The sequence below is a fragment of the Camelus dromedarius genome, chromosome 21 (assembly GCF_036321535.1).
Source record: "Camelus dromedarius isolate mCamDro1 chromosome 21, mCamDro1.pat, whole genome shotgun sequence".
Taxonomy (NCBI): domain Eukaryota; kingdom Metazoa; phylum Chordata; class Mammalia; order Artiodactyla; family Camelidae; genus Camelus; species Camelus dromedarius.
The window spans coordinates 20,123,039-20,147,436 of NC_087456.1; the positions used below are offsets into that span (position 1 = coordinate 20,123,039).

The 24,398-nt window shown below is 33.4% G+C and overlaps 1 protein-coding gene across 2 annotated transcripts in view; it reads right to left on the bottom strand.

The window, feature by feature from the left end:
• AHCTF1 (AT-hook containing transcription factor 1) overlaps positions 1-24,398 on the bottom strand; it is a 79,943-nt gene that overhangs the window by 49,249 nt on the left and 6,296 nt on the right. For both annotated transcript variants that reach the window (XM_031438487.2, XM_031438488.2), the window contains exons 2-6: positions 15,253-15,380; positions 13,231-13,484; positions 10,721-10,901; positions 6,063-6,270; positions 4,433-4,549 (exon numbers count right to left, since the gene is read on the bottom strand). In XM_031438487.2, coding sequence (XP_031294347.2) covers positions 4,433-4,549; positions 6,063-6,270; positions 10,721-10,901; positions 13,231-13,484; positions 15,253-15,373 — 881 coding nt within the window. In that variant the 5' untranslated portion in view covers positions 15,374-15,380. The remainder of the gene's footprint in view (positions 1-4,432; positions 4,550-6,062; positions 6,271-10,720; positions 10,902-13,230; positions 13,485-15,252; positions 15,381-24,398) is intronic.

Here is a 24,398-nt window from a genome sequence, read left to right on the forward strand (position 1 = left end):
GATTCTAGTTAACTTAAGCTGATGTTTTTGCTTATCTTAGGTGACATCTTATGTGGCTGAGATCATAATCGTTTAGCCAATATTCTTTCTCCCTATCCTCAATAGGTATACTTTTAGTTAGGCACATGGCTTCCTAAAATATACTACATTTCCTAGCTCCTTTGCAGCTAGGTGTAGCAGACCCAAGTTCTGGCCAAAGGGATGTAAACAGAACTATCCCACAGCACCTACAGAAAATCTTTCTTAATGGAGAGCGTGTCCATTGCTCCTTCTTCCTGGTCTCTTCCTCCATCTTAGTAGGCTTATACCTAAAATGAAGATGGATGAGGACTATACAATAAGGATATAAAGTAAAGACAGCAAATCAACTCTGCACTACTCAAGCATGCATGCAGTGAGTAGTAAGAGCACAGATTTCAAAGCCATACTGTCTGAATTTGAATTCTTATCCTTACTAGCTGATTTTTCTTTAAAAATATCTTTTACTTGGCTTCCAGAATACCCTCTCCTAATGTTCCTCATACTACACTATCTTCACTCTCCTTTGCTGGCTGTTCTGCTCTCTTATTCTCAATCTCCAAGTATCTCCAAGTACAGAAGGGTTCCAAGGCTCAGTCCCCAGCTCTCTTCTTTTCTCTACTAATCTCATTTACTTTTGAAGCCAGTGGTTCTCAATGTTGGTTGCCTATTATTAGAACTACCAGAGGAGCTATGAAAAAATACTAATGCTTAGGCCCTACTACCAGAAATTGATTTAACTGGACTGGGGTAGCCAGACCAAATTCAAACGCCTTCCTTATCCTGGCCTACACAATCCTATATAAATTAGTTCTATTTTTCTGGCCTCACCTATGACTACCCTGCATTCTCTCCTTAGTTGCCTTCTTGCTTTCCCTTGTGACATTTTACTAAGGCCTTTGTGTTCTTTCCCCTAGTTCTTCCCATAGTTCCCCTGCCACCTGCCCCAACCGACCTCATTCAAATCCCCTAACTATCCTATCTAAAATAGCAGTTCCCTACTCCACCACACTCTGTATCATCTTTCCTAGCTTTATTTTTCTGTATATAATATCACTATCTGAAATTATATTAAATATATGTACTAGTATATTTATTTATTGTCTTCCTTACTGAAATATAAAATCTAGAACAGAAAAATTGTCTCCTGCATTGCTAGTCACTAGAAAAGTTATTAGTGGACAGTAGATGCTCAATTAACTTAGCTGAATGAAGAAATACAAGGATATGAAACAAGGAAAGACACTTCTAAAAAGACCAATTAAAACAGGAGAAACTGCATACAACCAACATTAAAGGCAATACCAGTTTTTTCATTTACAAAACTAAATGTGGCTTTTATTATAACTGATGAGAAGTATGGAAACAATTTAAGATCTATCCCCATTGAATTTTGTGGTGTATAGTCACTCTACAGTGATTCTTTTTTCTTTTATTTTGTTCAGACTGCTCTAATGGTGGGGAGGAGGCAAGACCATACCACTTGTCTTTCTGATTTAGACTGATAAATTTAGACCAAATTTACATTATTTTAATCTACTTACAATGTCAATAAGGTGCTGGGTGATTCAATGACCAGAGGGATGGAAGAAGAGACTTTGTTACATTACACAGTTTTGTAAAGTAAGAGATTAGTCTAAGAATGATTTAAAGCAGGATTCCTGGCCTGTAGCCGATAGGTAAACAGGACAGTTTGTGAGCTCCCATAAATTGTATACAAGATTATTTACATTTGTTGATACCATAATCCCTCAGGGGATTGGTTCTAGGGCCCCTATAAATACTAAAAGCTACAGATGCTCAAGTCCCTTAAATAAAATTCCATAGCATTTGCACATAAGCTATGCACACAACCCTATACTTTAAATCATCTGTAGATTACTTACAATACCTAATACAATGTAAATACTACGTAAATAATTTTAAATATAGTGCAAATGCTATGTAAATAGCTGCCAACATGGCAAATTCAAGTTTTGCCTTTTGGAGCTTTCTGGGTTTGAGTTTTGTTTTGTTCCTATTTTAGATCCACTGTTGGTTGAATCCACAGCTATGGGACCTGCGGATATGGAGGGCTGACTGTATATGTGTGTGTGTATGATCTGCTTATATATATTATGTATGTACTGCACATATATATAGTTTGTATATGTGTACATATGTATTGTTTATATATGTATAAGTGTATTGTTTATATATGTATTGTCTACATACATATATATAAACAAATGTAAATAATCTTATATACAATCTACAGGAGCTCACAGACTGCTCTGTTTACCCGTGGACCACAGGTCAGGAATCTTGCTTTAAATCATAGTGCACACACACAAATACCAACATACATCACAGCCTTCATCAGATTCTTAAAGAGGTACATGACCTACTAATTTAAGGATTCTAATCAAAGACCAGAAGTCCACAAAAATATTCTCAAAAATATCTCACAAACGTAAATCATTTGGGAATAAATATTTCAAATTAAATTAAATCTGTCCCATTAAAAGAATATATATAGAATACTATAAAGTCATTTAAAATCACTAGACAATTTTTCCCATGTGCTAACTACTCAACATGTTGTAGATAAATAAAGATAAGTAAATATAGGGCATCACCAGAAGAAAAACAGAAAATACTATTCTGCCCACATTTTAAACTGTGACTCACTTAGAATGCTTATATAGCTCTACAAACTACCTCAAAAAAGGACTAAGGGAAGTACGTACAGTTCACAAGGATTTTAAGAAAAAATGAGGAGCAACGAATGTTCAGGTAACTTCATGATTATAAGGACAGAGTATTCATCACTTATAAGACTTTTTAAAAGACTAAACTTTTACAAAATCCATAAATTTATGAGTGGCATGGTAAAAATCAATGTAGACTAATTCACCAAGTTCCAAAATAAGAGGGAACCCCTCTAGACTTCAGTGTGAGAAATTTAGAAAAAGAGAATAAAATTTAGAAAAAGAGAATTTAAAACAAAGAATAATAAATTTATAGAACCTAAGATCACAAGAGAGTGTGGAATAAAAAATAAATGGGATACAGTAACTGTTCACATACATTTTCCCTCACATTCATCACATGGAGCCTTCATAAGGCACATTACTAAAGCTGCTGCTGGTCCACATTACACTCAGATGGATGGAAATATGGATTTGATTTAATAAGGAGTATTCCAGTACTTTTCTGTATATATTTATTTCAGTTTTCCTCCAGGATTGACAAATTTCAATAGTCACAAATCAATTCTTCCTTCATTGACCTACTAAAGTGTAAGGAGAAACAAAACCTCAAAGTGAGGATACCTGACACAAAAACCCAAATTGACCACAATTTAGGTACCCAGGATCTAAGACAGAAAGAACTGAGGAAGAGAAAGTACTGGGAGCAGTGAATTATCAAAATCATTGCATTTATACCAGACTTAACTATTTCATCGATCATCAAAGAAAGAACTGAAAACCAAAGAAAAATAAATACTTATACTGTTCCAGCAGTGAAAATAAACCATTTTAACCAGTTAGAAATTAAACTGAAAGATTTCTCACAAGCTACAGCTGGAACAAAATTAGAGCTTATGAAAAGACAAGGAAAAATTAACCCAATTAAAATCTAGGAATATACTGCAGAAGGTCAAGTGGAAGGACTAGAGAACACAGCAGGGATACACAAAAATGAGAGAGGCATACACAACAAGGAGAAAAAAAGCAATGAGATTATAAAAGAAAAAATGTTCTCATGAGAGAACATAGAAGGCCACAAAAATTGCCTAAGGAATAAGAGGTTGCCTACTCATGCGTATCAGACTGCTCTTCGAAATAACATTCAAACAAGTCAAGCACAATTTCTTCTCACTGATATCTCAAAATACTCAAACACAAAGAAACAATCATTTACTTTTTTTAAAGTCATTTCAACTACCACTCACTAACTCATTGAATTATGTTCCCTTCACTAAAAAGAGACAACATAGGGCAGAAGAGGAAGTCAGAGTCAAAGCACAAGAAGGATCCCTTGAGCTGCTGCTGGCTCGAAGGTGAAGGAGGGAGAAGGGATGTGGCAGCCCCGGGAACTGAGAGTGACTCCCAGCGGACAGCAATGAAACAGGGTCCTCAGTGCTACAGTGGGAAGGACCTGAATTCTACCAATGACAAGAATGATCCTGGAACAAATTTTCCTCAGTGTCAGGCCAGCAGACACTTTGATTACAGCTTTATGGTAGCCAGAGCAGGGAGCCCAGCCATGCCATGTTAGAATTTCTCACCTACAGAACTTGAGCTAATAAATGGGTGTTGTTAAAAAGAGAAAAGGGAGAGAGAGAATATAGTACAAAGCTTTGTAAAAGAAATCAACTGCTATGCCATTTTTGACAAATATTATTAAAAACCACATGCAACACACTTACCTATCTTGGGTAGACTGAACAGCCCACAAGTAACAGCAATTACGAGGATCATTCTCAGGTTCTTGAAAAGTAACAGCGTATACAGGAACTCTTCCACCTTCCAACTGTGTGAAGTATCTGTAACAAGCACAAAAATCAGTACACTTCCTACTTTTAAGTTCTGATTTCATGAAAAAGAAAGGTACCTCATGTAAGAATTTGGATTAGAGCAATACTGTTCATACAATCGTCTTATCTTCAAAAACACACAGGGCAAAAACCATCAAGACAATGGGCATGGCATCCATCTCCCAGGTAGAACCAGAAAGGGTTAAAATTACTGAAGCACATGTATATACTTATGTGTGAAATTATCCTTCCAGTCATGTAAGTGTATGCACTGCTTGCCAATAACAAGCACTCTAAAAAAGATGAAGTACTGCCACAACACTCCATATTTCAGCTGCTTGGGTTTAGAGTCAGTTTCCCCATTACTACAACAAAATGAGTTAGAATCTGAAGAGTTCTCAAAATTAGTGAAGAAATGATAGTTAAAGAAAATACTGTAGAAGACAGGTTCTTCTTTGGGAGCAATTCAAAGACAACAGCTAATAAAAGGATATCAGCAAAGAGAGTTGAGGTGGACTTTCCATAGGGAGTTACTAGGCACTTGCCACTTCATCACTGGCACTTTGCAGAAAAATCTGACATCAAGGAAGTGCAAGGATGGTCACTGTTTACCTACAGGGCTACTAATACTCTAATACTATCAAAGGACCCAAAAGTAAGAAATAGGTCTGATATAGATGAGAATCCTATTTTTCATCTCTCTCTTTCCTTCACTTCAACTTGGCAAACATTCACTATCAAGCAAAGCCAAGTAGGTACCAATTTGTTGGCAAGACAAATTGAGCAGAATGTCTGGAACGGTGACTAGTTTGTTGACTCATTTGCATGACAAATTACTCAAGAATATATTCCAATTGCTCGGGGGAAAAAATAAATATTAAATTGACAACTTAAGAAACAAATAGGTATCTACTTAACTCTTAATAGAGATTAGATTTAAAACCTCTAATGCCCATCGCTTCCTCCTTCAATAAACGGTTAGTTCCTCAGCAATTTTAACATAAAAAATTATTTTAAAAGTATCACACAATTTTATTTGGAGGAAGTTTTTGACAGCACAAAAAATTTTTAAACACATTAATTTATAACTTTTTAAAAAGCCTCTTTTTCTGTCAACTAAGAACGATTACTATTAAACTAATACTTTACACACATGGTTATGTATAAAAGTACTTCTGAAAGAATTCATACTATACAAGTATGTAGTTTATCTTTACTAGCATATGGAACACCACAATAATTGAAATGCCTTTTCAATACACTGAATCTACCTAAATTCATGTGTTAAGTCATTTCTTTATTATACCACATTATGATTTAACACAATGGAAAATTATGCAGTCATTCAATCATGAATCTATCCAACCTTTTCCTCATTATGCTAATTTTAAAATATTAATTTGACGCAACATTGTAAAATGACTATAACTCAATTAAAAATGTTAAAAAAAGATAGTAATTGAACACAAATTATATTCAGAAAGAAATTACCAATAATCAAAGGGAAGAAAGGTATACTTACTCTCTTTTCATGCTTTTCATATTCCAAAGTGCTAGATAGCCATCAGAAAAACCCACAGCAAGCTGATTTGTCCTGTTTATGTAACTAAGAGTTGAAATGGCTGTTCCTGATGGGCTTACTAACTGAAAACACAGATGGCGTCCTTCTCGCATCACATTTTCTCTGATGTGTGGTACTTCAGCTGGGATACCAGTTATAACTTCAAGATCTAAAAAATAAATAAATAAGACAAGTGAGATTAACAAACTATAAACAGCACAAAAGCAATTGTCACCCATTCTTCAAGCTGCAATTGAAAGCTGCTAGGAAAACAAAAAGCTAATAGGGTCAATTAAAATAAGATTAGTGCTAACAAAACATGCTGAACTATACAACAGCCACCTTTTGTATGCTATAAAATTCAACGGCTTCATAATTCTCATAATTGAGAAATGGTTCTGATCTTTGATCAAAATCCAGAGTTTCATTATAAAATTATTCTTGTGCTGAATTCAACTACTGACTCTTGACTTCTGAAAGAAAAGATGTTTCAGCTCTACTACTTTGATTTGAAGAGTTTTAATTACGAATGCAAGTATTTTAATTAGCCTTACACCTAAAATACCATCTACAAAACACTCTGAAACAAAACTCCATCAAGACTATTTAATTCCTCTATCAATTTTCTATAAAAAGTAGTTCAATCATTTCTAATTTTCTACAAATTCATTTTTAGCTCCTACTATTTTTGCTAATCAATTCTTTTCATCTAAACTTTATCCAGGATTTTGTTAATGAATCAGATCTTTATACATATCAAATTTAAACATATAGTTTATATATGGATTTTTTTCTCTTTAAGTGCATATGTGACCATTATTTCTGCCAAATCAAAATTTTTCAGGTTATATTTTGTCATTTGGTTTTTCATCCAATTTCTGGTCAAACATAACTTTTACCACCTGTGGTTTCAATCAGTTTTATTACTTACCAACAGTTTTATCAGTTACACCCACTATAAATTGGGACAAAATACTGATTGCTTGTATCCATTTCTCAGCTGACTTATAAATGAACAGATCTGCACTAATACTACAAAACTGCTTTCAAAATCCAGATGGTCCTCAAGGTCAAACAGTCCTTTTCTGAAACTTTATAATATACATATTTTTAAAAAAGTTTTTAGTTTAGCTCTCCTCCCTACATAAACCAAGTTAGAGTCTCATAAGAAGGAAGGAAGGAAGGAAGGAAGGAAGGAAGGAAGGAAAGAAAAAGAAAGAAAGAAAGAAAGAAAGAAAGAAAGAAAGAAAGAAAGAAAGAAAGAAAGAAAGAAAGAAAGAAAGAAAGAAAGAAAGAAAGAAAGAAAGAAAGAAAGAAAGAAAGAAAAGGAAAGAAAAGAAAAGAAAAGAAAAGGAAAGAAAAGAAAAGAAAAGGAAAGAAAAGGAAAGAAAAGAAAAGAAAAGGAAAGAAAAGAAAAGAAAAGAAAAGAAAAAAACTGAAAGCACTTGATAAACAGTAGGTTTATAAAATATAACCATCAGTATTAAAGGGGGAAATTGTCTCTCTTTACTTTTTAAGTTGCATTAATTCTATTTCAGGATGTTATTTTATGAGGAAAGACTTTTTTTCTAATTACTGTTATTTCCTATTAAATTACTTTATTTCCATCTTGGGTTTACTGTAGGAACATAACAGTATGCCAAAAACACTCTGTTAGATACTATACAGTTGGATAATTTTATACTGTCTGATAAGGATCAAGATTTTATACCATAAAGCCTTTCTTCTGGCATTTACTTAATTACATACTCTTCAAGTGTATATCTGGAAATATATCCCTCTCTCTTTCAAGACCTACCTTAGTCTAAATAGACAATATGAATAGAACAATTATTAGTATGGAACTTCAATCAGTAATTTCAAAACTCCCAAAAAAACAGAAGTCCAGAACCAGATGGCTTCACAGGTGAATTCTACCAGAGAAGAGTTAACCCTGTCCTTCTGAAACTATTCCAAAAAACTGCAGAGGAAGGAACACTTCCAGATTCATTCTATGAGGCCATCATCACCCTGATATCAAAACCAGACAGAGATATCACAAAAAAAGAAAATTACAGGCCAAAATCACTTATGAATACAGATACAAAAATCCTCAACAAAATACTAGCAAATCAACTCCAACAATGCATTAAAAGGATCATACACCATGACCAAGAGGGATTTAATCCCAGGTATGCAAGGATTTTTCAATACCTGCAAATCAATCAATGTGATACACCACATTAACAAATTGAAGAATAAAAACCATATGATCATCTCAATAGATGCAGAACAAGCTTTTGATAAAATTCAACATCCATTTATGACGAAAACTCTCCAGAAAGTGGGCACAGACGGAACATACCTCAACATAATAAAGGCCATATATGACAAACCCACAGCTAACATCATACTTAATGGGGAAAAGCTGAAATTATTTCCTCTAAGATCAGGAACAAGACATGATGCCCACTCTTAACGCTTTTATTCAACATAGTTTTGGAAGTCCTAGCCATTGCAATCAGAGAAGAAAACGAAATAAAGGGAATCCAAATTGGCAAAGAGGATGACATGATACTATATATAAAAAACCTTAAAGAAGAGACCAGAAAACTACCAGAACTCATCAATGAATTAGGTAAAGTTGCAGGAAATAAAACTAATACACAGAAATCAGTTGCATTTCTATACACTAACAATAAAATAGCAGAAAAAGAAATTAAGGAAACAATACCATTTACCATTACACCAAAAAGAACTAAATACCTAGGAATAAGCCTACCCAAGGAGGCAAAAGACCTGTACTCCATAAACTATAAGACACTGATGAAAGAAACTGAAGATGACATAAACAAATGGAAATATATACCATGTTCTTGGATTGGGAGAATCAATATTGTTAAAATGGCCATACTACCCAAGACAATAAACATACAGATTCAATACAATCTCTATCAAATTACTAATGACATTTTTCACAGAGCTGGAACAAAAATGTTAAAATTTGTATGGAAACACAGAAGACCTCAAATACTCAAACAATCTTGAAAAAGAAGAATGGAGCGGGAGGAATCAAGCTCCCTGACTTCAGACTATGCCATAAAGCTACAGTAATCAAAACACTATATTACTGTCACAGAAACAGACACACAGATCAATGGAAGAGGACAGGAAGTCCAGAAATAAACCACTACACTTACAATTAATTTATCTATAACAAAAGAGGCAAGAATATACAATGGGGAACAGACAGTCTCTTCAGTAAGTGGTGCTGGGAAAATTGGACAGCTACCTATAAAAGATTGAAATTAGAACATTCTTTAACACTATATACAAAAATAAACTCAAAATGGATTAAAAACTTAAATGTAAGACCGATACTGTAAAACTCCTAGAGGAAAACATAGGCAGAATATTCTTGGACATAAACTGCAGCAATATTTTTTGAACCAGCTCCTGGAGTAATGGAAATAAAAGGAAAAATAAGCAAATAGGATCTAACTAAACTTAAAAGCTTTTGCATGGCTAAGGATACCATCAACAAAACTAAAAGAGTACCTACGGAATGGGAGAAAACTATTTGCAAATGGTGCAACCGACAAGGGACTAATTTCCAAAATACACAAACAGCTCATACACCTTAATATCAAAAAATGGGCAGAAGATCTATATAGATGTCTCTCCAAAGATGACATACAGATGGGCAACAAGCACATGAAAAGATGTTCAGCATCACTAACTGTTACAGAAATGCAAATCAGAACTACGAGATATCACCTCATACCAGTCAGAATGGCCATCGTTAAAGTCCACAAACAATAAAAGCTGGAGTGTGGAGAAAAAGGAACCCTCTTATGCTGTTGATGGGAATGCAAATTTGGTGCAGCCACTATGGAGGACAAGGCAGAAGTTCCTTAAAAAACTAAAACAGACTTACCACATGATCCAGCAATCCCACTCCTGGGCATGTATCTGGAGAAAAATACAATTCAAAAAGATACATGCTCCCCAATGTTCACAGCAGCACTATTCACAATAGCCAAGACACGGGAACAACCTAAATGTCCACTGACAGATGACTGAATAAAGAAGATGTGGTATATATACACAATGGAATACTACTCAGCCATAAAAATAAAATAAAGCCATTTGCAACAACATGGATGGACGTGGAGATCATCATTCAAAGTGAAGTAAGCCAGAAAAGTACCATATGGTATCACCTACATGTGGAATCTGAAAAATAAGCCACAAATGAACTTATCTACAAAACACAAATATAGACTCACAGACACGGAGAACAAATTTATCTACAAGACACAAATAGACTCACAGACACGGAGAACAAATTTATGGTTAACAGTGGGTAAAGGGAGTGGGAAAGGATAAAAATAATAATAATAATAAAAAATAAATAAATACATGATTTTTTAAAAGACCGACTTTAGTCTATAAACACTCATCAATCAACAGAATAACTCATGCAAAAAAACAGATTCTAACAATTTAAAAAAATACATAAAGTAGTTTCTATATAAATGTTTGTCTATTTTAAATATTTTAAAGTAAGAAAAAAAATCTATTGCATAAGAATATTCCAGTGCTCAATTTCTGGTTTCAAGCAAAGAATGACTTATTACCTGATGCCTCTACTTCATTCTGACTGCATGACAAGTCATCCAAACACAGGTCAATAAGAAGGATCTGTCCAACATCAGTTACCACAGCTGCTACACCAAAAAGCCATCGCAGACTTGGGTGTAAATGCTGAGTGCTTGCACTGGCTCCTCCATGATTGATTATAGGTTCAATAGCTGTTACCTATAAAGTGGAAAGTTACTTGCTTTTCTTATACAAAGTGAGAAAATACAATTAAAAACATAACAAGCCAATTTTACAGTTAAAACAGATTATTAGTTACAATAGATGTTAACATTTTCCAAGATAGAATCATAAATCCACATTTGATGTTTGTGAATCTGAATAACATAATGAAATCTTCAGATATAACAAGAATTACACCATTATTTCAGTATATAAAAAATCATGCAGTTGGAATAGCAAGCGATGTTTATTGAGAGCTTACTATATTACAGGCATTGTGCTAACTGATTCATTTTAATGTTCACTATAACTCTTTGATATTGGGTTATATATAATTATACCTGTTTAAAGATAAAACACCCTGGGGGGAAGGTATAGCTCAATAGTAGAGTGCATGCTTCGCGTGCATGGAGCCCTGGGTTCAATCTCTAGTACCTCCATTAAAAAATAAACAAATAAACATTACCTACCCCCCTCAAAAAAAAAAAAATAAAATAAAATTCAATAGCTATCTAAAAGATGAAACACTGTGTGGCTCAGAAAGTTTAACTTAGTCATCCAAGTCACACAGTCATTAAGTGTAAAACTCAAATCTAAATTTTTCTTATTTTAAAACTCTTAACCAGCTACTCTTTAGGTATTTAGCCTTTCCTCTAAATAAGACTAAAAATAAATCATTCCAGAAAAATTTACTATTTACAATTTTTTTAAAAATCCCTTTTATGCCATAAAGCTTGAAGAGGTCTAACCTTTCTTTAAAAGGGCTACATTATAATGGACTTTACACAAAACTTCAGCAGTAACTGTATCACTGACACTTAACAAGGACTAAATTTATTTTAAGATCATATTGTAGTAACATTATGTAGTTCTATTTTCCCCCTCATCTCATAAGTCAAATTTTAAATGTCTTTAGCTAATAGTCCATATTTTACTATATACTTAGCTTTCCTTCTGTTTCCTATTAATTCACAAAAATTAATTAGGTATGATATGATAATTAAGGATCTTGTGATTTCTACTATAATACTGATGAACATCTGAGAAAGAAAATAAGAAATCTCAGTCTTCATCATTTCTGGCTCCCACTTCCCCTTTCCTCTCCCTTCCAGCCATTCTAAATAAGCCTAGTTTACCAAATGTTCCATAAACTGTGATTTTTCACATGCTGGTCTCTTTACTTGAAATGTCCAAACTTTCTGAGTAGACATTACCCAGGTGTTTTCTATGTTCCAAGTACTAAAATTTATCAAAGCATTTGTTATATTTATTCTATAATTTTATTAGGCCACAAGCTTTTTGGACAGCATGGACTAACTTTAATTCATTTATTTATCTCCAAAATCTAGCACACAGCTTGAGTAAGCACTCAATAAACTGCAAAATTAAGTCTGTCTTCAAAATCATCACCACTGACAAGTATATATAAGATACCAGGCTATAAACTACTTCAGACTCCACATCAGCACACTGGGTCAGTTTCCTCACTGTAAAAACACAGTATTTTTTCATTAAGCTCCCTTTTAACTTTAACAATTCTATTCTATAACTATATTTATTACATATATGTAATTTACTTTTGTGTGTATTTAAGTGCATTTTTTTTCACACCATGTATAAAAAGAATTCTACTCTTCCATGATTTTATTTGCCTCTGCACATGTGTATCTGTAAATACATACTTTTCTCATCATGTAAAAAGAGCAGTAATAAATTTCCTGAAGAAACAACCTGAATCCAAAGGATTTCGATAATTATTACTGAGTAAGATACCTGGCCTATGGAAGGTATATACATATTAGAATTAATAAATAATGATTATAAATAAATCCACTATTTAAATATATTACTCAAATCTTATACAGTAAAAGACATATTTTCCATATTGCTCCAAAGCTATAGTCTCAAATACATAAATAAAAATTTAAAAATTTAAAAACCACACACAGACATAAGAGGAAAAAAATGCCCTAGCAATGAATATAATATTTTTATACTTTCAGTGTCCTCATTAAACATAACTGCGATAAGAACAAGATTCAGATGCCACTTTTCATATAAAAGATTAGAACACTACATTATCATCACTATTTTTACTTCGTCATTTTCTAGCCAAGAATAAGTCATAAATGCTATGTTCCTTTAATAATATACATTCTTAACCTCTGAATTTTTAACTTTTTAATGAAAAATAATAAACTTCCATGAAAGTAATCTAATTATAAATGTATAATTGTATAATTTTTCACGAAGGGAACATACCCATGTAACCAGCAGGGGTTCAGTTTTGAAAGCAGACAGTTCACATATCTTAAGCAGTACCTACCCTTCCAGGAAGAACAACTGCTTTAACCACTCTTGATAAACCAAGATCATAAAGACAGAGAACACTCCCTTCTGTTTCTTCTAATCCGATTAACAATCCAGCTCTCTTCTGCCAAGAAAATTCTTTCACAGCCAGGACTATAGGAGGCTGCTCATTCACTCCACTGAATTGATATGCAGACAACCGCTCTCCTGTTAGAGAGTTTACAACCTCAAGTTGTGGACCGCAAGCCAAGTAAGCAAGTCCATTTTTCCCTAGAAGAAAAAAAAAATGTTGCCTATTTTAATACTGTATATACACAACAAAACTAACTAGCAGTCAGCTCTTTTACATGTATAATATATATCTCATTATATAAAACTTTACATATTATCTCCAAATTGAAATACAAGCATTTATAGAACAGAGTTGTCCTAAAATTAGTAAAATAAATTGAACTACTACTACTACAATAATAATAAAGTAACCATTCAATAAAGGTACCATGCTATATGCGTAAACACATTATCTCATTTGTTCCTTTTTATACCTCAATACAGAGATAAGGTAACTAAACTTTCATACAGTTAAATAACTTGCCCAAAACCCATGTGGCTGTGAATACTAGAGGCAGAAGTGGATCCCCAAGTCTGTCTCGCTCCCAAACACATATTTGTACATTATACCTTAAGAGTTAAACTAGGTGTTATGGGAGTTATAAAAATGTAACACATGATTGTCCCCGAATAGTTCAAAATCTGAGAAGACAAGACATAACTAGCATAATGATAGAAAATACCAGAAACACTTCTTAGCCCCTTACTAGTCATGTCTGGATTTTATTCTGTATTAAGTGTAAAGCAAATAGTTTTAAGCAGGAAAATAACAATCTGATTTATGTTTTTAAATGTTAATCCAACTGCTAAACAGAGAATAGACAATAAGGTGGGAATAGAGGAGAAGTAGGGAGATGATACCCTATGCTTCATTGGTGGCCATGAATAGAGAAGTGGATTGACTGGAGATTCATCTCAGAGCAGAACTTAAAGGATTTGCTTGCTGATGAATAAGGAGGTAATAGAGAAGGATCAACAACTAGACCCTGAATTTTCCCTTGAGCAGCTAGACAAATGGTGTTAACTTTTACTACTAAATTTGTGACGTCTCATGCATCCAAACAGACAGCTGTATATACTAGATTACAGCTGAAAGAGGCTATCTAGTTTGAGGGAAGAGCAGGGCACAGTGGGGATCCAGAATGCATGGATTCAAAGTTTATTTTTGCCACCTGCTTTGTGTAACTGGGACCAAATTACTTAACCTTTTTGATTCTCACCTACATTAGAAAAGTCTAATACTTGCCTCAATGAAAAGTTGTTATAGTGCCTAGCATATAAAGTAGTACTACACGTACTTTTAATATTCAAGAGAACAGCACTTTAAATAGCTAAATGACTGATATATATGTTTTGCTGTCTCCCTGCTAAGAAGGATGGCTGCGAAATTCATTTTCAGAAAAGTCTTCTGTAATATCTTTCACTAGACAGAAATCCATAATTTGGTATAATTTCCTGCTGTATTATACAATCTAAACCATGTATTAAGATCTTATTCAGATTAATGGAATTAAGAGATAAGACTTTCTGAATATATTGTATCACCCATCATACAATCATATTTTTCTACTCATAAGAATATATAGAATCTAATCTAAACTTACCACCAATAAAACTTCCTAATTATAAAGAAAAAACAGCCCTGTATTATTTCTACTTTCTAAATGTAGATATTCAATACTAAGATATAAAATATATGGTATTTTTAATATGGAAAAATGAACTGTAACATCCCAAGAGATTCACTGAAAATATGTTCATGTAGAAGTTATCACATTTATAGTTGTAGATGTTATATATTTATGTAACACCAATCTAACCAGGCTCTACTTTTTTTCTTTCACGTTAAAGAAACTGTGATATATGCTTGTTATTGTTTACCTTACAAATCAATCAAATTAGTAAACTTTCAGCAACATTATTTTACCTGCAGCAAACTTTCCACGAAGCACAGATTCTAATGTTATTTCGTCTTCTCCAAGGGCTTGAATAGTCACTTCTGGGAACTGCAGAAGACCACTAGTCACTTGTGCTGTGAGGTCTCGCATACTTCCACTGTAAATATTTTTCAAAGTAAGATCATCATGGTACATTTGTACTATAAGATATTTGATTATCTCTAGCCAGAAGAAAGAAAAAAGAAAAAGACAAAACTACCATATAAAAGTAAGTAAACTAAAATTAAAATCTGACTATAAAATACGTATTATGTGATTCTGGGTATGAGGTATTCTCTCCTAAGAAAATATTTCCCAAACAGCCTTAGGTGAGTAAAGATTCATTAAGCCAGATGTCCTAAGGACATGAATGATTCCCTAGATTCTCTGAAGACTGATTCAGTGTGATTAATCTTACTGCTTTATTCTGGAAGAATACTTCACATACAAAATAGGAAAAATTGATAATATTTTGGAAAAATTACTGCTACAGTAAAAGGAGACAAAGTCCATGAAAAATGTCCAAACCCACAGTAACCTCAGGAATTGAGTCTGACATATCTTTAAGTGGATAGAAAAATTTTTTTTAATTATCTTTCATTTCCAATGTATAGAAGACTAGATTTCCTGAATGACTCTCCCATTGTAAACCACAAAAAAATGATGGCTGAAATGTAAGTATCATTTGGAATTATTATGGAGTTGGCAAAGCCAAAAGTAGAAACAGGAATTTTGGAAGACATGTAAGCTGGTCTGGGCCTTGAAGGTTCAGCTACTAAATCCAGTCCTGGTGGCCTGATTTTGTTTTGAGCATTCTGAGGTCCACAGAGGCTGAAGATAAAGCTTAGAGCTAACAGAACCAATGCAAGCTAAGAGGCTCCCCCAACTATATTAAACTCCAATAGAGCTATACCATCAGCGTAAAGGTGAATGAGAGAACCACCCTCTATGCAGAACAGTGAGCAATAAAGCTGTTTTGACCACGGTTATAAGTTTCTACAAAAAAAGAAATTTTCTCTTCACAAAAATTAGTGGCCAGAATTCAAGCTACGTTATCAGAAAATATTCAGGTGAAGAATACTATAAACTATTCTCAGGTTGGTAAGGCTCCAGGCAATCCACAGAAACACCAGATATTCTCTGGAATCTCAAAGAGATTTCAAAGATGAAGTTCCAAAGAAAATGACCTTATAATAAAATAACAAAACAAGGATATCATGATCAAGAGCCAGCAAAATCAGTCTATCAGACTTCATTCAGATATTGAAATGACCAGAGAACAGAAAACAGCTGTTTAATAGGTTTAGAGAAATTAAAGCTTTAGCTTGCTAATGAGGAATACACTTTAAAAATTATAATGAAAAGTGGCCAAGTAGGTTTGGAAAAAAAAAATAACAGAATCTCTGGAATGAAAAATGAAGTAAGTAAAATTTAGAACTCAATGAAGAAAAAAACCTCAGTGGAGCAATGAGAATGTAGCAGCTACAATGCACAGTATGAACAAACATCAGAGTATAATATTAAACAAAGTAGAGAAAATACATGCAGAATTCATTTACATAAAGTTAAAAAGACTGCAAAACTAAATCAAATATTGCCTAAGAATACAAACACATGTAGCAAAACTATGAATAAAATAAAGGATACCATAAATACAAAATCCACAACAGTAGTTACCTAAGAGAGGAGGGAAAGGGGACTGGAATGGAGAGGAATACACAAAGGACTCCAAGTAATGGTAAAGTTCTTTCTCTAAAACTTGGTAGCCAACACGTAGGTGTTCTTTGCATCGTAATTTTCCATAACTTAAAAATATTCTTTTGTACCCACTCAACAAATAATTCTTTTGTACCTATTTAGAAGTCAACAAAAACAAACTCAAAAAATAAGCAAGAGAAAGAGAACCCCAAAAACTTTTCTAATATGTAGCACAGAGAGACAAAGAGATGAGAATTAAAAGTTATAGACAATATAGAGGGAAGATTTCACATATATTTATTCAGAAGCCCCCAACCATAACACTAATAGCAAGGAAGAGGCAATATTTTAAGATATTTCTCAGATTTCTAGAGACAAACTAGTTCTCTGAAATCAGGAAGACCAGTGAATCCTAGGTCAAATATATAAAAATAAATGACTTTTCAACAACAGTGGTAGTCAGAAGTCTGGAATATCTTTAAAATTCTAAGAAAAAATAGTTGCCAACATATAATTTACATATCACTGAAATTATCCCCAAAAACAAACATAAAACACACTTTTAGACAAAAACCAGTTTAGCACAAATAGACCCTCCCCGCTTAGGGAATTCTAAAGGCTTACAGGGTAGAAGGCTTCAGGTAGAATAATAATCAGACACAATGTCTGAGATAACAAAAAGAATCGTGTGTGTCAAAGTAATGGTAAATAAATGGAAAAATCTAAAATACGGACTACATAACAGCAACAATAATAATGGTTAAAGTATGGGATTTAAATGAAGTATCTGTAATCCTCTGTTATCTGAGAAAATGAAGATAGATTTGACTTATTTTAGACTTTCTTACATATCCGTGTTGAAAATATACACAGGAAGAGGCATACACAAGAATGTATACACCAGAAGTTTCCTTAGCAGCAATTTACTAAAACTAACCAAACAAAAGAATAAAGAGAAATTTGCTTTATCAGACAGTAAAAACATACTATTACATTATAATAATTAAAACTATAATAATTACAATAGTAGGCTAGTAATGGACAAATAGATCAATGAAACAGACAATCCAGACACAGAACCACAAAAGTTTAATAATCATAAAAAGCATATTTGGGTATTCAAATCAGAATGGAAGTATGGACTATTAAGATTATTTGTACAATCTGCTACTCATTTCCAACAAAGCAATTACACATTGGTAGAGCAAAGTTACACACATTACCCACGCACATACTTCTGCCCATTCCTCCCCTAATGTCTAGAAAATGAATGAAAGTATATTTGTGTGTACGTCATGAAACAATATAGAAAAAGGTGAGTTTAAAAAATTCAGAGAATTGGAATACCTTTCTCTAGGAAAACTCCAGGTCTTGAAGTCTATAATTACATACTACAGACCACTGGACCTCAGCAGAGGGCCATCTTCCAGGGCACTGTGCTGCTTTCTTGGAAGAAAGGCATTAAAATACAAAAGAATCTCCCTGGTAGGAAAGGAATCCCAGGTACAAGTCAATTCACTAGGTACATGGTTCCCCAGCAGGGACTACACACATTTTTAACACTCAGCTCAAAGCCATTCTCATAGAATAAAATCCATGCTATCAATCTGAAACCGGTGGCAAAACAATAGTTATTTAACAGCCACTCTTAATAGATCTTTCTTAAAAACAAAACAAAACCAAAGAACACCACTTTTATAAAGAAATGATTGTGTTAAAAAAGTTATCATAAGCTTAATAATTCCTGTCTTTTAGTTTATTTTTCTTATAAAATTAATTTTCTAGAAAAATAGCATGTATGGCCTATTTCATTTCATAAAACTAGTCTCTGTATGAATTTTTCTATCTATATATCTGACTACAGAGATAACTGAAATACAAAACATTAGTACTATTTACTTTTGTGTGACCCCAATTTGGGGTGATTTGTTACTTTCTTTATACTTTTCTGTATGGCTTAGATTTCTTTAAACAGTTTTCATTTTTATAAAATCAATAATTAAAGAATTTTTTAAAAAACAAAATCTAAAATATAAAGAAAACTTTGAAAACATAAGAGATATTTATAAAATCTAAGTTGGGAAGAAGGTGCAAATCAACCTAATATTCACTAACAATCAAGAAAATGCCACGTTAAGTCATGATACCATTTTTTCCAATCACTGTTAAAGGTATAGGGAAACACACACGCTTATACACTCTTGTCGGAACACAGACTCCAACAGCCTTTTTGGAGGATAATTTGCCAGGTCCTAATTCTATATGGACAAATCTTTTGACTTGGCAATTGTAGAATTTTTATTTCCTGTAGACAAAAGACTTATATCCTCTATCTCACTTATTCAAATCATCTGGTGAAAGAAACCCCTGCTATTCCATGACTTCAAATATTGTATGACAGCAACAACAAATTCCTTCCAAAGTGATAGACATCACTGTTTATGTAGTGTAGTGGTTATTACGTTCGCCTGACACAAAGTGATAGACACTACTAACTACTCTCTAGGTGGATGCTTCCACTGCATCTCAACTTCAACATTTCCAAAATGAAACAATCTTTCTTTTTCCTCTCTACAGATTTGTTACTTTACTTTTATTTCCTTTCCTGGTTAATGATTCCATGATCTACCCCAGAAACTCTGAGGACTTAGCTAAAAACTAATTCTTAAAAAAACTTTCCTTGTCCAGATTAAGTTGCAATTCTCTTTGTTCCTCAGGAACTTGGTACTACCCCTATCAAGGATGATACTTATCACACTATGTAACTGCCTCTTTGTATCCCCAGCTAGGAAGTTCTTAGGAAACAAACTGGACCCTACTCATTACTTTAATCCCAGTTTCCACACTGGAGGGGGGCACAGAATACTGGATGACTATATGAATAAATGGCTTCCTTTTCCTTCTTTTACCATGCAAGTGGTAACCCAAAACAGCCAATTTTACAAAAAAAAAAAAACAAAAAAAACCAAAAACAAAACCATTTCTACATTCTAGTCCATTACTTCTACTCAGCCTTTGTCAAAAACTTAGACTAATGGTCTTTTCATCTCCTCCAGTCTCCTGTTCCTTCTTATCATTCTATAAATGGCAAGCACTTAGATAACCCCCCAACACATATCCCAATTTATGTGGCAGAAATGAATAGATCTGAAAAGGTTTATTCAAAAAGTTAACCAAAACATGCATTTTCTGTTCATGCTATGAGTGTTATTTTCTAGCCAAAAATCTGACCCACTACCTCCAAAAACTTACCCGAGTCACCATTAAGTCAAAAACTCAAAAAAAGTTATGTTTGTGATTTCCCAATGTGAGATTAAAAGTGGAAGTTTGCTTTTTATTATCCAAAAGTACAATCAAATTTAAAATAGACTGTAATTACTATAATATATAGTCAGTAGAAAGTAATGATCATTAGCCTCTTATATTTATACTAAAATCTTATATAAATGAGGGTCCTAGACTCAAGCTTTAGTTGCTGAAAGCATCATATTTACACAAATTAATCCTATCCCTCTCCTTTAAAGTATTTTGGTACCAAAGATTTTAGACAAATTTGGGAAAGGCCACAATCAGTTTGACAGTATGTTGTTTTCCCCTCTAATGGCCTTCTATAGCCTTGATAAAACCAGTACAATGGTAAACTGAAGTTAATACATTTTTCCTGTTAAGCTTAAAACCAAAATCATTTTTTTCACAGCTAAAACCTTTAAAATTCCATACACTTTGGGTAGTTTTTCCCAAAGTATAATCAGTGGAGTGTTCATGGACAAAAGCAAAATGTTTCACAATCACTGCAATTCAATCAAGATCACCCTAACAGAATTTTTAAAAGACTTTCACAAAATGATTCTAAAGTTCATCTGAAAGTTGCACAATAATCAATTATTTGAAAATGAAATATAATAAACATTCCATTTCTCAGGCTGGATGTGTTTTGTGTTATGTTGTTTTTAATATAAAACAAAGATTATGATGTGGAAGCAATGGCTCAGTCACAATATTTAAAAAGAATTGTAATTTCCATCCCCAATATATTCTCCCACCTAAAAAAACCCCAAAATATATGAAAACAAGGTGTTCAGACACTTGACAACAGGCAGTACAGGACAGTAGTCCCTAAGGAAAGGAAAACAAACAAGATGACCTCTAGGACTGTCCCAGTGTATATAGTGTATTCAGGATGCAGAGCAGAGAGAAAACCCAAATAGAGCCCAAGGGTCTCCTTGGGTTGAGACAGGAGCTGAGAATTCCAAAGGCAGCTAGAATTCACAGAGCAGAGTGCTGCAGTGCAAAGGGTCATAGAGATCTGCAGTGAGTTCCCCTGAATCTTCATATGATTAGCACAAGCATGTAAGGAAACTACCAGAGGCCAAGGAATGAATTATTAGAAAAGTAGAGGAGAAACAATCCCCAAAATGTACACAAAGCCAGGTATATCTCCAGTGTAGGGGAGAAAAAAAACAACCTCTTAATACATGGGCACTGAGTAGAGTACTCAGAAAAGTATTAACTGCTTCGTAGTGGGGAGAAAATTTAGCCCTTGTCTAAAGACTGTTCTGGTCCTGTCTAAAGAAGATCAAAAAGCAAGCAGCAAAAAAATCAAAACTATTTCTAAGTAACTGAGCTGCATCCCAAGACAAAGCTCAAGAAAATGTAAAGGACTGCAAAAATATTCAGAATTCAGAAAATTCATGTCTAGCATCCAATCAAAAATTGTCAGGCATGCAAAGAAGCAGGAAAATAACCCATTAGGAGGGAAAAAAAATAAGAAATAGAAACAGACCTAGAAATCACACAGAAATTAGACTCACTAGATGAGGACAGTTAAGTCAGTTATTCTAGCTATAAATCTTATGTCCAAGAAGTTAGAGGAAAGCATGAGCACATGAAGGAAAGACTAGGAATATAAAAAAAGTCTAAATCAAACTTCTAGAGATGAGAGAAACATTTAATGGGATTAACAGATTAGACATAGAATATATTAGTTAACTTGAAGACCCACGAAAGAAATTACCTAAATAAAATGAAGCAGAGAGAGAAAAAAGGCTGAGGCAAGCAGGGAAAGAGAGCCTCAGGAAGCTATGGGACAACCTCAAGTGATCTAATATGTGTAACAGCCATTTCCAAAAGGAGAGGACAGAAATATTTGAAAAACTAGTGGCAACAGTCTTTCTAAATTTGATGAAAACTATAAATTCACAAATTCAAAAGGTCAGTAAACCTCAAGCATAGAAACATGAAGAAACTCCACCAAAATAATACATCCTAATCAAGGGACAAAGGGAAAATCTTAAAGTAGCACACTGCAGAGGAACAAAGATAAGAATAACAGAGACTTTTCATTAAAAACAATGCAAGCCAGATATAGTGGAACAGGTATTTTAAATTCTGAAAGAAAAAAAAAAAACCTGTCAACCTAGAATTTTATATCCAATGATAATATCTTTTAAAAATGAAGGCAAAATAAAGATCTTTCATACGTAGAAGAGCTGAAAAGACAGTCACCAACAGATCTGCACTACAAACATTAAAGGAATTCCTTTAGGCAGAAGCAAGATATCAGATGGAAATCTGGATCTACATAAAGGAATAGACTTCAAAAAAGGTCAATTTTTTTTTCTTAATTTCAATCTCTTTAAAAGACAACTGTCTATTTGGAGCAAAGGTGATAGCAATATATTGAGGAGTTTATGACATATTTACAGTAAAACAAATGACAATAGCACAATTCTCCTAGAGAGGAGAAATGGAAGCATACTGTTACAAGGTTCTTACACTATACCTTAAATACTATGTTGTTTAAAGAGAGACTGTAATAATTTAAAGATGTATACTAGAAACCTTAAAACAACCACTAAGTACACACATACAAACACATGATATAAAAAAAGGGGAAAAGAACAAATAGGACAAATAAAAAATAGGAAGACAGCAGATTTAAACCTAACCATTACATCACTAATTATATTAACAAAATGATGTTAACATTATAATTAAAAAGCAAAGACCATCAGACTGGATTAAAAAAAAGCAAGACCAAGTTCAAAAAGACTAGATAGGGTGAAAGTAAAATAATGGAAGATATATCAAGCTAACATTAATCAAAAAAGCAGGAGCAGCTTATTAATATCAAAGTAGAATTCAGAGCAAAGAATATTACCAGGGATGGATAAAGAGGGTCACTTTATAATATTAAAGGGGTCAATTCACCAAATGAACATTAACAATCCTGAACATCTATATACCAAATAATAGACCTTCAAACTATATGAAGCAAAAACAAAGAGAACTGAAAGAAGAAACATACAAAGTCATAATTGTAATTTGACACTTCAACATCCCTCTCTCCATAACTGATAGAACTAGACAGAGCAGTAAGGATAAGGACCTAAACAACAAATCGACCAACTTGACCTGAATGATATTTATAGAGCATTCTACCCAAGAAAAAGAAGACTACACATTCTTTTCAAACGAACAGATGATTTACCAAGATAGACTGTATCCTGGGCCATAAAGGAAGTGTCAAATTTAAAAGGAATCAATTCATACAAAGTATGTCCTCTGATCACATTGAAATTAAATTAGAAATCAGTAACAGAAAAACACCTGGAAATTTTACAGATATTCGGACACTAAATAACATACCTCTAAATGTCCTATGGATCAAAGAAGAGATCAAAAAAGTGAATGAAGAGTATTTTGAACTGGGTGAAAATGAAAATATGACACATCAAAATTGGTGTAATGCAGCTTAAGCAGTGCTTAGAAACTGGCAGCACTGGATATCAGTAAGATCTCATATCAAGAACCTAAGTTTTCACCTTAAGAAACAAGAAAAAAAGAGCAAATTAAACCCAGCATGAGCAGAAAAGAATAAAAGAGCTAAAATTTAATAAAGTAGAAAACAAAAAAACTACATTAAAAAAAAATCAATGAAATCAAAAGCTGGTTCTTTGAGATTTAAAAAAAAACAAAACCCCACTATACTGACATAAATAGATCAATGAAAGGAAGAGACCAGAAACTGAACTTTCACTTATGGCAAAGATAACATTTCAAATCAGTGTGAAAATTACAAACTTTTAATAATGTCCTGAGACAATTCAACTACCCCTTCTGAGAGAAAAAAAATCTCCTCCTCAATATGACATAGAAATGGGAACTACAGATGGAAGAAAGAGCTAAAGGCACATCCAAAAAAAGTGGGTGGAGGGGAGAGGAAGCTATAATCTATGAAGCAACTTCTATGTACATTAATGAGACTAAATCTTCAGGTAAAACTGACACCATGTCTGTCCTATGGTTTCAGGTATTTCACCTCATCTTTATATCACTGGTACTATCAATTTGAGAAGCACAGCATTCAATGTTACTTTCTGAGGGAAAAAAAGTCTTCAATGGTCACCCCCAAAAGATAATAGTGTTGAAATTGAAA